The following is a 13,104-nucleotide window of genomic DNA, read 5'->3' as shown; positions in this document are numbered from 1 at the left end:
TCGCATTGCTCCGTGCTATCCACTCCATTAGCACCTTGTGTATCCTTCTCCGGTCTTTGGGCATTATACGGAGAAATATAATCAGAGGGCATTTCGTTTTATCCCAGCTTCCTCCTGTCTCTCTCCACTCCTCTCGGGGTGGCCTAAGCTGGTGGGCGGCGTGTGGGTACCAACTGGTGATGAACGGCCGAGAGAATGGAGATTGGAAAACGGGGAGCCGACCTTGATTTTTCTTTGGGGGGGGGGGCGTCGACTGGAGTTCAAAGATTCGGTACGGAGTACATAACCAACACATGTAGGTAGGCGCCCAGGGACGTATCGCACCCGTTTCTTCTTCGGTATGGGACACCACTGACACCGATGCCCCTTACAAATAGTAGGCTCGAAGCCATCACATAGCCGGTACAGTGGGAGGCAATAAGTATCTGCGACCCCTTGAGTCACTCTACGGCACCGGGTGGTCAAGTAACTACTTATTACCTCTTACTGTACTCCATGGCTACGAGGAGAGGTGAATGGGGTGATCCATGGTCGAATTTGCTGGGACAAAAAGTTCTAAATTACATCGAGGGCCCCCCCCCCCAAAAAAAAATCATGGAGCGGGTTTGCGCAACGCTACGAAGCGCAATAATGACTACATCGTGCCACCTGTCATGTCACTAGCATTTACGACCTGCGCATTTCAGTTTGGGCTGATAAATGACGCGATGGGAGACCATAACATAGTTTCAAGTTTCCACTGCCCAAGTGGTTCCTTACAGACAACCGCGGAGACTTCCATTTCTTAGATGGGCCGTGCACACACACACACGCACACACACAAGAGAGAGAGTGTGAATGAGGGCGGGAGAGAGAAGGGGGCGGAAATGATTCAATACGTGTGCAAGGGACTACCAACAGCCAAGTTGCTAAACCGACCTCAGACACGCCCGCCACTGCTAGCCAAGGTTGCTGTTGAGCTGAGTTTTTTTGGTGTTCCCAAAGTGCATTTCAAGCGCCATTCCAAACCGAAGCACACATGGTGTCATATTTCCAGCTCATGCAGCCAAGGGACGATTGGTGCTTCTTTCCAACTGAAGAGGGTGCGCGAAGTGGCGGATCCGCGGCCATGATGGCGCTTGTTTCTTTCAAAAACGTATGGCATCGTCTTATCATCGGCAAACTGGCACCGAGTGACCTCAAATGGGAAGTAGTATTACTACTCTACTACTGAGCCCCAGGACTGCACAACCAGCGCCTCGGCCGAATCGGTCGGGGGTTCACCCCTGTTTGAAGATGCATACAGAAAGCCACTAACCGTGGAGTTAGGTCAATGGTGAGAGACACTTGTAGGAGTGTGGCAAATTCCGCATCCTCTCCGGTCACTGTGGAACTTGCAACGCAGGCCATGGGACGTACTCAGGTACTTCTTTGGAATAATACGACGTGTTAGATTCCAAAGGCGCCTCAAGCGCCTTTACGGAATACAGTGTAAGGCAAGAAGTACCTAGGTATTTGCCCACCCCTGCCCTGTATTGCATCAGTTGTATTTGGTATATCCACAAGTATACGGAGTACACCGATGTTCATCCCTTTGACCCTTTGACTGCCTCGAGGTGCCCGCCTTTGTACCAACGACGATTGATAGTACTTTTATTATCACAATAGATAAGTGCATATGCATGTACTTTATTAACTCTTAGTTCTCATCGGGCATCATCCCCGTAAGAGACTTCGCTGGCACCTTGACGCAGTCAAAAGGGATACTGGCCCTGCCGCTCCATGTCTCGGATTATCAAAAGTACCAATCAACCGAGCGAAGACGAGCAGGCAGTCGGTCGGCTCTCGCGCGCTTGGGGCAAGGGTGTCAGTGATGTGTCATCTTTTTCACAGACATTCGATGGCCACACCCTGGCAAGTTACGCCTTGTTGCTCCCCGTGCCCGTCCGTCGGTACAACTCATTCACGGCGTATCGTGATCACGTCTGAACATTGGTCCCCCCCCCTCCACCCAAGCCAAGCTCCCCATCACAGCCCCGGGTGCAGCCACTAGAATGAACAGCTTTGAACAGGGAAACCCCGCCGCCGCATGGCCCCCATGGTGTCGAGGGATTCTGCATGGGATGGACGTGAAGGAGCTGCCAGGCGACCAAGGAGACCCGAGCCACATGGTACTTCTGGTCGCCTTCTTTTCGTTTTCATGGCAAGCTCGTTCTTCGAATCGGCGTTGAAAGCGGTCGATATGTCCAGAGTATCCTGGCTGGCTAAACAGCCCAATGCGCGTCCCGTTTCTGGCATTCCTTGTGAAATGGTACCCAGATAGGATTCCATTTCTGCTGGGCCTACATGATATTACCTGGCCCGTTATAGGACGCAGCTTGTGACCTTTGAGAGGCGTCCAGAAGAGATGCGAGCGAGGGTGTACATATGTGTACCGCGGACCACCGATAACAAAACAAGCTTTCCGCCAGTGATGCGAAGTTTTCCGCCCAAGGGCACATATTCCCTGTCATGGCTTCTTATTACAGGGCCGCGCCGGAAGCTTACATGAACTGATTACCGCCTAACAAGGGCATAGCAACCGATGCTGCCACCCAGTCGACGTGAGGAGTCTACCCATAACACAGCATTTATTAGCATTTTAGACCCAGTACTCGGTAGATGGCTTCCTGGATTTGAGCATGGGTGCCACGCTTCAATCCTCACAGCCACCGAAGCAATGTTATAGCCGCTAAAGGAGGCCGTCACCAAAGCTATTGCTTCCAAAAATGCGGGCGTTCCCGTAAACGAGCAATGGCTGTGGTGTCTTGTGGAATCAATCTCAGCGGTGGTGACCTGGAGGTCTTGTTGGAGCACGACTCATTGCTGTGTCGACCCGGCTGGAGCTCGTTCCCAGGACGCGGACCTTGAAACACGGCATATATATCACAACTATTATACGTACTAGTAGTACTCCGTACTCGGTTCATTGTCCACGCACATTCTGTCCGGTGCCTCGGGTCTCGGAAAATGACCAGTCGAGACTTGTGGGTCAAGACAGCTCTCAGGCACTGTTCTGGCGTGTCCTTGCTGCCACTCGCTCTCGTCCTTGTAGGACAGGACAGGTTGAGTTGCTGAAAGTGGAAACAATTCAATCTATGTGCATGAAAAATTTCAATACAAGGGCCTTCGGCGAACCGCGAAAAAAATGAAAGGTCCGCACTACTAGCAGCTGAATGCGTGCAGTTGGCCGTGATTGCGTCTAGTATTCCCCAAAGATCGACAAGTGAGCAGAGGCCAGAATTAGAAGGGGATGTACTCCGTAATCTGTACTCGGTCTCTCGACGCAACAATTTCAGGGATGCCGTGTTAACAACAGCCACCAGGCCTTTTCCACCACCCACACAAGACTTGGTTAGCGCTGTTGGTTGTGTCGGAAGCTTCTGCCCCGCCACCAGTCTCGTCCGACTCGGCCGTAAATGAACGAGGTGAAATCCATGTCCCCATGTACATATGCATGTTGGCCGTTGCGTGGCCACCTGGACACAGGCCCGAAAATGACAGATGCTGTAACTACCGGTTGCATGGTTGGGCAATGCAGGTATTGTAAACTCGCATCTTGCTGTAACCCGTGCGCCCTTGCTGCCAAAATTTGACGCCAAGTCCGCGTCCACAGTGCACACCCCCGAGCTGGTACTACCTCGACCGACACTGACCCGAAGCCGAGTCCAGGTGGGATAGCCAATTGCTCTACTCAAGTTGGCAGTCAGTGCGACCTGATTGAGCAGATTCCGATGGCCAGGGCAGTACATACAATATATGTAGTGGCCAGGCATAACCCTTTGGCTGTGCTAAGGTGCCAGTCAGGTATCGGCCCCATTTTTTCTGCGATACCTAACGGGTACCTTTTTAGCGTCAAAAAGGCCCCATACGCTAGGTTCGGCTGTAATATGTGCGATGTAGCTCTTTCTAACTCACAGCATTGCTAATACTTCTATCATCTTATTATTTCCTAGCGGGGTTAAGTATCTTTAAATGTAGGGTTTTTAATTGGCTAAAACCAGAATTCGATACCTGACTGGCACCTTAGCACAGCCAAAGGGATAAGAACGACCTTGGCGAGGTCATGGAGCTAGATGTGCCCCGCGGCGAATGGAGCGTGGGAAACTCGACGTCATTGCCGACTGGCCATTCCAAATCGCTTCCGTTGCCAGAATGTACATACGTACGTACAGGGTAGTTATCAAGCAAATTGTCAAGAGTCGGAAATACCCTGTTACGCCTCCCATCACGACAGCAAGCCCCAGTCCACTGCCGATGCCAAACCCGTCAGTATCCCTTTGAATGTGCGAAGGTGCAGCTTTTGTAGCGGACCGGGGTATGGGCCAATAAGAAGCCAATTATTAAAAGGTACCTAACCACACTAAGAAATTGTATGATGATATAAGTACCAGCAATCTTTGGATTTACACAAAGCTACCTCGCACTTATCGCAGCCGAATTGGGCGTACGGGGCCTTTTTGGCCCTATTCCCGGAGACCTCTGTAAGCGCTGTTTTTTGGCTTTGTGACCTAATTTGACCACATTGAAAGCCTTGACAAGCGTGGCATCAAGCCCTTTTCCCTCATCGGACAAGATTATGCTGTGATAAGGGCGTAAAAATGTCGCCCGCCTGAAATCTCTGCCGGCTCGAGGCAAATAAATAACGCATTATCGGCTGTTGAGATACTCGCGATGTCACTTTTTGGCTCCATTATAAAGGCCGGAATTATTAGTATGCTAATTTTGGTGTGGAAGGTTTAGTGGCTGACCTTGTTGCAAGAAAGGTACCGGCTAGGTATCGCAGAAAAAGTGGGTCCGTTACAAAAGCTGCACCTTCGCACATTCAAAGGGATACGAAACATGTTTTATCCTGATCTGCATGGGCTTGTTCTGCTGTTCCTCATTTTTCTTTTCAATTCGCGGTTGCTATATTTAGACAGCCTCCTGTCAGCCAGTCGCACATTTAGCCGAGAATGTCAAATTAACCGCTCGATTCTGTGCGGCAAAAAGACACTTGTCTGCGCTCTTTTTTTTTTTTCCCTTCTCAAATTAGCCCACAATGTCTCGGAACAGGACGCCAGTCTCTGCCGGACGAATCACGTGTCCATGCTTTTTCCCCCATGTTTGGATGGCAGCCATTCGGACTCTCCGCCGCCTAATTTGCCCGGAAATACCCTTTCTGCTAAGGGCAAACACGGAAGAGAGAGAGAAGGAATGCCACCTTGGGTACGGGGTAATATTATCAATCAGACACTTTGCCCTCGCCGCCATCCCGGGATATGCATCTTCTGGACCAGTCTCGTGCCCTTGTCTTTTTGAGTTGTCTCCCCCCTCCCCCTCCCACCACCACCACCAGCTGTATATGTACAATATCATGCGTGACATGTTTTTCTTTGTCCGGAAGCTTGGGGCAGCACCTGGCCATGGGATTTTAGCTCGTTTCTTCTTTTCATTTTTTGGTTCCGGCATTTTTAGTGCTGTGGGGGATCCGCTCAGGCATCGGCGAGAATCCGAACCGATGTTTTCGCCACGGCGCAATGTTGAGTGTCAGGGATGAACGTGTTTCATTCCACGACTGCGACTGTTGTAGTATGCAACGCTACTTTGCTGTCTTGGGGTTAAATGCATGACTGTGGGCCTTGGCATGTTGCGATGCGCCCGGTAGATCTTGTCGTCGTGGCCTTGAATTCGCGTCCTTGTCTCATCCTGCAGACACCGTCATGATCACCAGCTGGGAGTTGGAATAATATTACTGTTGCAACTCCTAGTATACACACACAATAAGCGCCTTTGGAACAGCTGCTTCGTGCCCGTGTCCTCCTATCGAGCATCCTCCTCCGGCCACCGACCAGGAGGTCCATCCCCATCATCATCATCATCACCACCTCCATCCTCTTGCTCTTCATCGCCTCCCTCGTCATTCGCCCGTCGACCGACACCCAGCATCTGCATCAACGTGCCCAGAATACCCTGCTCGTTACTCCAATTCATGTGGGCCTCAATATCCCTCTGCAACTCTTCATCATCTGCCGCTCTCAGCGCCCTGACTTCGTCATCGTCCTCGTCCTCGTCCTCATCCACGGCATTGTTCATCATGCCCATCATTCCTCCTCCTGGCGCGACTGCGCCTTCACCACCAGGTGCCACGCCTCGCCGAGCAAGCTGATTTTGCATGCGAGCCACTAGATCCGCAAGACGGCCTTGGCCCCCGTCCTCATCCTCCTCTTCGTGACCGCCCCTATCCCGTCCCCAGGGTAGTCGTGCACTTTGCGCCGTGAAAACATTCTGCTCCAGCGGTGGCGGCAAGGGGTCGAATTCGTAATTTGGCTGCGCATCCAACAGATCCCGCGGCGCCACGGCGAGCAATGCCGTTTGACCCTCGAGGTAGGCTAATCTCGTCACGCCTCGATCGACGACCGGGTCTTGCAGAGGAAGAGACGTCACGTCCACCTTGTCCAGACTCTTGGCTACTTGTTGCAACAACGCCGTAGCCTGGGCATTGTTCCACAGATCCCTGGTCTGGTGAATGTACAATTTCACCCAGAACTTTCGGGAATCCGAGTCTGCGCTGATGCCCCATATGGAAGGCGGCGCGTCAAGATTAAGCTCCTGGAACAAGGCGCAATACAGCCAGGGCACCGTTTCGATCCCATGCTGGAGAATTTCCCGAGCCCCGGGTCCGTCGTTGATCTGGAGCTTGGCGAGCACGAGGCTCTGTCGCAGATAGGCAATGTCTGGGTGATGTGCAACAAGTTCCATTTGCTCGGTGAACCCAATCAACCACCTTGATTCGTAGGCTCGCAGAGCCAGCAAGTGAATATAGTGTCTCATTGCGTATAGATCCTGCGGATCCAAAGAATACAGCAGCTTGGCCCATTCAAGAGCCGTTCGAAACGTGCCTTTTCGTATCAAGCTGCGCAGGTACTGAAACCCGGCAAGCCAGAACTGGCGATTCTCTGGGCGTCCAAAGTCGAAACGAGCACGGCCGTGCTCGATATCTTGGCGGAACGCAGATGTGGTTACTCTCCCAAAGGTGAAAAGCGCTCGTTCGCAAAGTTCCGCCGCCAATGCCATGTTTTGGTCCTGCTTTGCTACACTGCTGACTTGGAGTAATGTTGAAACATGATATGCTGCACGAGAAATCCATTCATATTAGCTTTGTTTTTCTCTCCAATTTCAGGGGGGGGGGGGGGGGGGAAATAATAAAAGGAAGAAAAAATGGCAACAAAGATTTTTACATACGAGCTTCCTTGAGCAAATGCACCATGCGCATTGGATCTCCGACTTGTACAAAGGCCCAGAAAACCTGTTGCACGGAATCATAATTCTTATCGTGGTGATAGGCGTATTCAGTCGACAGTCCATCGTCCGACTTGCCAATCTCCGTCATGGTCAAACCGCCCGCCGACTGGCGTGGCCAGTGATCCTTGCCCTGCACGAATATATTCCGTCGTAGCGATACTTCAGGCAGCTTCTTGGCGCCAGGCGGTTCTCGCAGATACGTCTCCAGATCGACTTGTCGGGGCATATGCTGCCGCCTTCTGCGGTTCTGCTGCTCTTGCTGCTCCTCTGCGTTGGCGGACTCGATAACCTCGCGGCCGAATAGGTTGCGCATTTCGTTGATGGCTCTCAGGTGGTACGGGTTGATGGATAGCAGCTCATTCATTCGCTTCCGCGGTCCTATTGCTTCGCTGTCTTGCTCGTCTTTCCCGGAGCCAGAGTTTATCTTCGTAGCGCCAAGTTTGAGCTCCTTGATGGCCTTGTCAATCTCGTCCTCGTCTTCGTCCTCCTTGGCATTTTCATGAGTTTCCTGTATCGTAGCGGCAGTCTTGGCCTTTTTACTCTTTTTCTTCTTCTTCCTGCTCTTTTTCGAGCTGCTGGGCGCTAGTTCAGCCGTTGGCAATTCTGGTGGTTCCATCAACGGCACGCCGTTGTCCTCGTCGTCTTCGTCGTCCTCGCCCCCCAAGGCTGCGAACAGGTTCGGGCGTGGTCTGGGCGCCACTTCGGCAGGCTCTTCGACATCTTCGCCCGCTTCGGAATCCTCTTGAGCATTTTGTTGAGCTCTCTCCAGCTCTTTTTGCTGCTGAAGCTTGCGTAGCTGTCTACTCGACATGGCGTAGTGCAGACTGCCTGTCGCTCGGGCCGTAGTTGCAAATGCGATGACGGGAGCCGGATATCAGACGCAAGATAGATCCACTGCCGATAGACTGGCTGCATTCGCACACAAGCTTGACGGATGTGCCACAAGAGAAGCGGAAGCACGTTGCAGGACAAGCAAGTTGGCGATATTCAACCCAATCAATGAATATATGCTGGATCAACTTGAATGTGGCGCTACGGAGCAAATTTGTGTCACGCCGAGCTGCATGACGTTTGGTGGGGTTTCTGTCCAACTCACAGCTCCTACCGCCTTCAAAAGGAAGACCAAATAACCATCCTGGACCATACGGGCCCCTTGAATGTTTGAAGTGCCTTTGTTCACTCACAAACCACCCAAGGGCCATGGCCGCAACCCCTCATACCATTTCATCTTTCGTACATCCAATCATTACCAGCATGTCCGTAGCGGGGCCGTGCTAGGAGTCCAATCTTCGTCCGGATCATCACATTCACATGCACATGCTTCGGGATTTACAACTTGAGCTCGATAGTCATATTGTCTAATAGTGGCCAATTCTTCTAGTTGCGAGAAGCCCGGCACTGTTTCGGATCAAGCGCATTTTCCAACTTAGAGGTCACTGACCACTGGTTTACACTTTCGGCTTTGACGTCATTTAAGACGTCTGCCCGCAATCCCGCTGTGTGAAGAGTATCAAAAACCAATAGCAAGTATTCGTCTTTCCAGCCATGCAGAGTGCGTCATGTTTCACGTTAACCTGCCCCCTCATCCCTTACGTAAATCCAAATCCAAACTCCCATTGTTTTTGATCTTCCATGATGAAGAAAATCATTGCTTTCATATCGTCCCACTGCCGCATAAAAAGACACGCGCATCCCGTACCTAGTCGCTTGAGCCACAGAGCGCCTAAGAAAGATCCCAAATATGTTGTTACACTATTACAGACCAGGATAACAAAAAGAAACAAAGAAGCAAGGCAGCAATGAGACGCAAGAGAGTATGTGCTTTTGTTCAGATCATAGAGCGTCCATAATGCTTCCCAAAGGATGTAGAATGTTCGTGTCGTTGATAATAGATGGACGGCGGCTATTAATAGCCCAGTCATCGTCATGGGCAGGTGTCGCCGTTCTGCTTCGTCTTTACTGATCGGCGACAGTCGCCGGGTATTGTGGGCGGTTACCACCACGACCGCCCCGGCCAAATCCTCCTCTGCCACGGCCTCCACGGCCTCGTCCGCGGCCACGGTAGTTGCGGTATCCGCCATCAACGCTGCCCTGTCCGAACGTTTCCATATTTTTGCGCTGTTCTTCTCCTCGCCACTCTCGCCCACCAGGTTTCTGGCCACCATTTTCGGCTCTCTCTCTAGATTCGCTAGAGATGTTGTCGAAGAATGACCTTGACTTGTTGTAGGGGCCAGTAGGATCAGGATTACTTGGGTGTGTTTCAGGTTCTTTGATAACAGTCTCGCTTGGAGATTCGACAACATCGCCACTAGCAATAGCCTCCTTGACAATATCCTCCTTGTTGAACTTGGCATTAGACTGAGCGAAATCAAAGTCAGAGTCAGGGACTTCAACCTTCGCAGCTCCCTGTCGCCCGCCTCGTCCACGACCACGGCCGCTAGACGTTCCTCTGTTGGCGTGAACTCGCATCTCGTTGACTTTGCTCGTCAGGTTGTCCATGGCAGTACTTCCGCTATTGCCAAGCTGGGCCATTGCAACGGCAACTGCAGCCCGGGCGGCACTAGTGGCATCTTCAACACTGGGTGGTGCCGCAGTTGAGGCAGTCCTTGCACTGGCAGAAGGAGGAGCTGGTTTCCCAGTATTAGGAAGTTGAAATGGTTTAGGAGCATTGCCCGTAAGGGGAACAACAGGTGTGGGCCGCGTATGTGCCTTGTTCTTGGCGGTTGCAGAGCCATTGCTTAGGTTCGTGGCAACAGCCTTTACTTCCTCAGCTGAAGGTTTGGATTCAACCGGTGGATTTGGTGCATTGGCAGGTTGTCGTCCGCCCTGGGCGAGAGACTTTGGTTCGGTTGGTACGGGCCCAGATGTTTTCGCTTGATCTGCACCTGTGCCTGATTTGACATCCTGCGACTTGCCGGATGGCGGGACCCTTTGGGCTACATCTGGTCCTGGAGGGCCGCCAGGGCCACCTGGAAACTGGGTGTTGCTCCAGGGTCCTGGACCTGGCGGGAATCCTTGACCAGGAGGTAACCATCCCGGAGGCGGTGGGTAAGGTACTCCAGCAAAGCCAGGGCCTGGCATAGGGCCAGGGCCGCCACCGCGACCCCAAGAGTTGGGTGGTGGCGGTCCGCCGTAGAAGTTGTTTTGGGGAGGGTAGGGAGGTTGGAACCCTCCATTCGAAGGTTGTTGTGGTTGTTGAAGATCTCTAGGTCGAGCCTTGTTATGCTGGTCAGCTTCGTTTCATAGCAAATAAGGGTTTGAAAAAAAAAAGTGAAGAAAATTGTCCCAAGATCAGAAGGAAGGCAACGGAAATCTCGACATTGTTTTTTGCGCTTTCCGACATGACAAATTTTTACATCCGCAAATATTTCATCATAATGGACTAGGAGAGGAACTCAATGCGATGTACTGTACTTACTCCTACGATAGCTGGGTCATCTGGCATGGCGGGAGGTTTTGTCTCCTTGATACCAGGATGTTCTTCGATTCGCAGATCCTTCACGTCACTGCCACGAAACACAATGTACTCATACACTTGATCAGACGGGGTAATCTCCTCCTCGGGTCTTCCCCTTCGGCCCTCGGTGCCAAAAGAACGAACATTCTCGAGGGATACCGTAGACTCGTCCGAGTTGATTTCATGTAGAGTTCCGACATAGCTGCAGTATGGGTCAGCGGGTCAAGTCGCAATAAGCCAATGGCCAGGCTTTGAGAACTTACCGAATGTCACTCTTGGATATCAGTGAGATGCGAGAGCTGGGATACAGTCAGATGAGGTACGGTGGTCAAGACGCAAATTTTGCTCCGGCGTACCCTAAGAATTCAGACATGGCTGCAAAACCGCCACGTTAAGCACGTAGCAAGCTCCGGAGAGGGGGTGGGAAAGAGAAATTGCAGATGATAGTCGTAAATTGTCTGCAGTACAATGTACTGAGAGCTAGAGGGAAAGAGAGTCGACGCTTGGAGAGGGAGGCGCGCGACGACGTGACGCAGTAGGCTTGTGGAGTTGAGGGAAGATGGTTTGTGCAGAGAAAGGTTTGTGTGGTAAATTCCGCCTCGCGAAGAGGTTGGGAGCTCCCCGGCAAAGCCCGTGGTCGGTTGTACAGCGGAAATTGTTCGGCAAAGCCCCACACAGAGGATAGAGCACCGGCTATGTACGTTTGTACAGCAATGTGCCACCTTGCACTTTGTAAAGTTCAGCTACCCTAGGTTGGTTTACTTTGATTCACTTTTTGCTTGCCTCGCCTAACTACCCAGGTAGCTACTGTTGCCAAAGGCTTGTGTTCGTGTAGTGGATGGAATGGATGTTGCCTCCTACTTTTTACCGTAATCATCGGAGGGCTTTAGCATTATGCTGCTTGATAGCAGGGCTGTCATAGCGGTACGATTTTGGGTCGGCTAGGTGGAAGCCGCAGATGACGGGGCAACTACTCTCTGTATTGTATCAAAGTCTAGCTCATATCACACCAAAGCGGCCAATACCACGGGGATAACCACTACTGTTCCACAAACAAAAAGGGGTTCCGTTACGTGAACAACAAACAGGCAAAGCCATCGTCGCCTTATGCATGACCTGAACTCCAAACTGCTAAAACACAAATCACCTGAACTTGCTGATAATGACTGCGATAATCAAAAGCACGAGAACAGTGATAATGGCAATTGTAATTATCTTATTCGTAGCCATCCTGGAAACCTCGTTGTTAGCTCTGATGCACACTATACGTTCAGGCACGGGCTCACAAGAAATCTCCATTACCTACGAGCCATCCCCCGCAACGTCTTTACACTCCTGTCGACGTAGCCTTCACTATTCAGCAAGGTCTCATGCGTCTGCTGAATTCTCTCGCGCTGAGATGACAGGTCGGCTAGTGTGCTAGCTCCGATGGCCTCTGTTTCGTACGCCAATTGTTGACTAGCCTTTAGCCTCTGGGTGCTTCGATCGAGACGATCCGTGCCGGAGAGTAACTGCTGGCGCTGCTCAAGATGAGCATCTGCTGAGCCTTCAGGCTCATCTCTGTATCGTGATGAATATCCTTGGTGATCATTAGAGAAAGACTTCAGCTTCCGGCGCTGGGAGTCGACATCTAGCTCGTAGTTGCGGAATCGTTGGTTGACCTTGGCTCGTGAGGCTGTTGGGATGTTTTGTTTCTCTAGACGCATATATCCCAGCTATGATATGGTTAGATTCTGTCTCGTTTGGAGGAAAAAAAAAAAAAAAACAGGCTACAGCGGACAAACGAACAATCTCCTCTGCTTCCTCTAACGCTCGCTCGGCTTGAGACACTGCAGTTTTGCGGGGATCCCCTGACAACTCTGGGATTTGATCCAGTTTCTGTACAATATCGGCCTGTACAAGCTTTAGCTCTGCTTCGTAGGAGCTGAACAGCTCAGAGCCAGCCTCGGTATCGAGAGGGTTAGACATGTTGGCGGATGTGCTTTGAACGGCAAGGCGAATATGAGAGGCAAGCAAAAAGACCGAAATGCAGAGAGCAAAGGGAATGTCGGACCGAAGCGAAAAATAGAGAAAAGTCTATTAGTTACTACGGGCGTTGATTCCAGTAGTTTGAAGAAAAGAGGTTGTTGTCGTCGGTCGCATCCTTCGTCGTCGTCAGCTAAGCAAGAAACCTCCGATCATCGATGTCACAGGCATCTCTTTCATGACCAGCCACACAGGTCAACCGTTCACGTGAGGCGCCGCATCGGGCGTGGTCCGTGCACTTGCTGGCCAGGCTTTAATTGGCGCTGCAGTTCAAGCCGATTTATCCTCTTTTCTTCCTTTCTCTTCTTCTAAGTTGATTC

General features: G+C 51.5%; 4 protein-coding genes across 5 annotated transcripts; 1 reads left to right on the top strand and 3 right to left on the bottom strand.

The window, feature by feature from the left end:
- Nucleotides 1-788: 788 nt before the first annotated feature.
- Nucleotides 789-1,112, top strand: J3458_005210 (uncharacterized protein; the record flags this gene model as incomplete). Its single annotated transcript, XM_066118663.1, has 1 exon — nucleotides 789-1,112. The coding sequence occupies one exon, from the start codon at nucleotides 789-791 to the stop codon at nucleotides 1,110-1,112; it is 324 nt and encodes a 107-aa protein (XP_065976184.1).
- A 4,241-nt stretch (nucleotides 1,113-5,353) lies between these two features.
- Nucleotides 5,354-8,362, bottom strand: J3458_005209 (uncharacterized protein). Its single transcript, XM_007811712.2, has 2 exons — nucleotides 7,243-8,362; nucleotides 5,354-7,130 (listed from the first exon to the last, which is right to left on the bottom strand). Exons 1-2 carry the CDS (start codon nucleotides 8,111-8,113, stop codon nucleotides 5,821-5,823), a joined length of 2,181 nt encoding a protein of 726 aa, XP_007809903.2. The 5' UTR covers nucleotides 8,114-8,362; the 3' UTR covers nucleotides 5,354-5,820.
- A 179-nt stretch (nucleotides 8,363-8,541) lies between these two features.
- On the bottom strand, nucleotides 8,542-11,328 carry J3458_005208 (uncharacterized protein). Of its 2 annotated transcripts, XM_066118661.1 has the most exons (4): nucleotides 11,116-11,328; nucleotides 11,023-11,058; nucleotides 10,721-10,961; nucleotides 8,542-10,518 (listed from the first exon to the last, which is right to left on the bottom strand). In XM_066118661.1, the coding sequence occupies exons 1-4, from the start codon at nucleotides 11,130-11,132 to the stop codon at nucleotides 9,259-9,261; spliced, it is 1,554 nt and encodes a 517-aa protein (XP_065976182.1). In that variant the 5' UTR covers nucleotides 11,133-11,328; the 3' UTR covers nucleotides 8,542-9,258. The 2 variants fall into 2 exon arrangements, with proteins under 2 accessions (XP_065976182.1, XP_065976183.1); XM_066118662.1 differs by having other exon boundaries at nucleotides 8,542-10,961; nucleotides 11,116-11,325.
- Nucleotides 11,329-11,511: 183 nt separating this feature from the next.
- J3458_005207 (uncharacterized protein) lies at nucleotides 11,512-13,102 on the bottom strand. Its single transcript, XM_007811715.2, has 3 exons — nucleotides 12,548-13,102; nucleotides 12,062-12,474; nucleotides 11,512-11,990 (listed from the first exon to the last, which is right to left on the bottom strand). The coding sequence occupies exons 1-3, from the start codon at nucleotides 12,725-12,727 to the stop codon at nucleotides 11,903-11,905; spliced, it is 681 nt and encodes a 226-aa protein (XP_007809906.2). The 5' UTR covers nucleotides 12,728-13,102; the 3' UTR covers nucleotides 11,512-11,902.
- Nucleotides 13,103-13,104: the final 2 nt, after the last annotated feature.

The sequence above is a fragment of the Metarhizium acridum genome (assembly GCF_019434415.1).
Source record: "Metarhizium acridum strain ARSEF 324 chromosome Unknown scaffold_31, whole genome shotgun sequence".
NCBI lineage: Eukaryota > Fungi > Ascomycota > Sordariomycetes > Hypocreales > Clavicipitaceae > Metarhizium > Metarhizium acridum.
The sequence above is the reverse complement of the archived record's forward strand: the minus strand, read 5'-3'. Positions and strand labels throughout refer to the sequence as shown.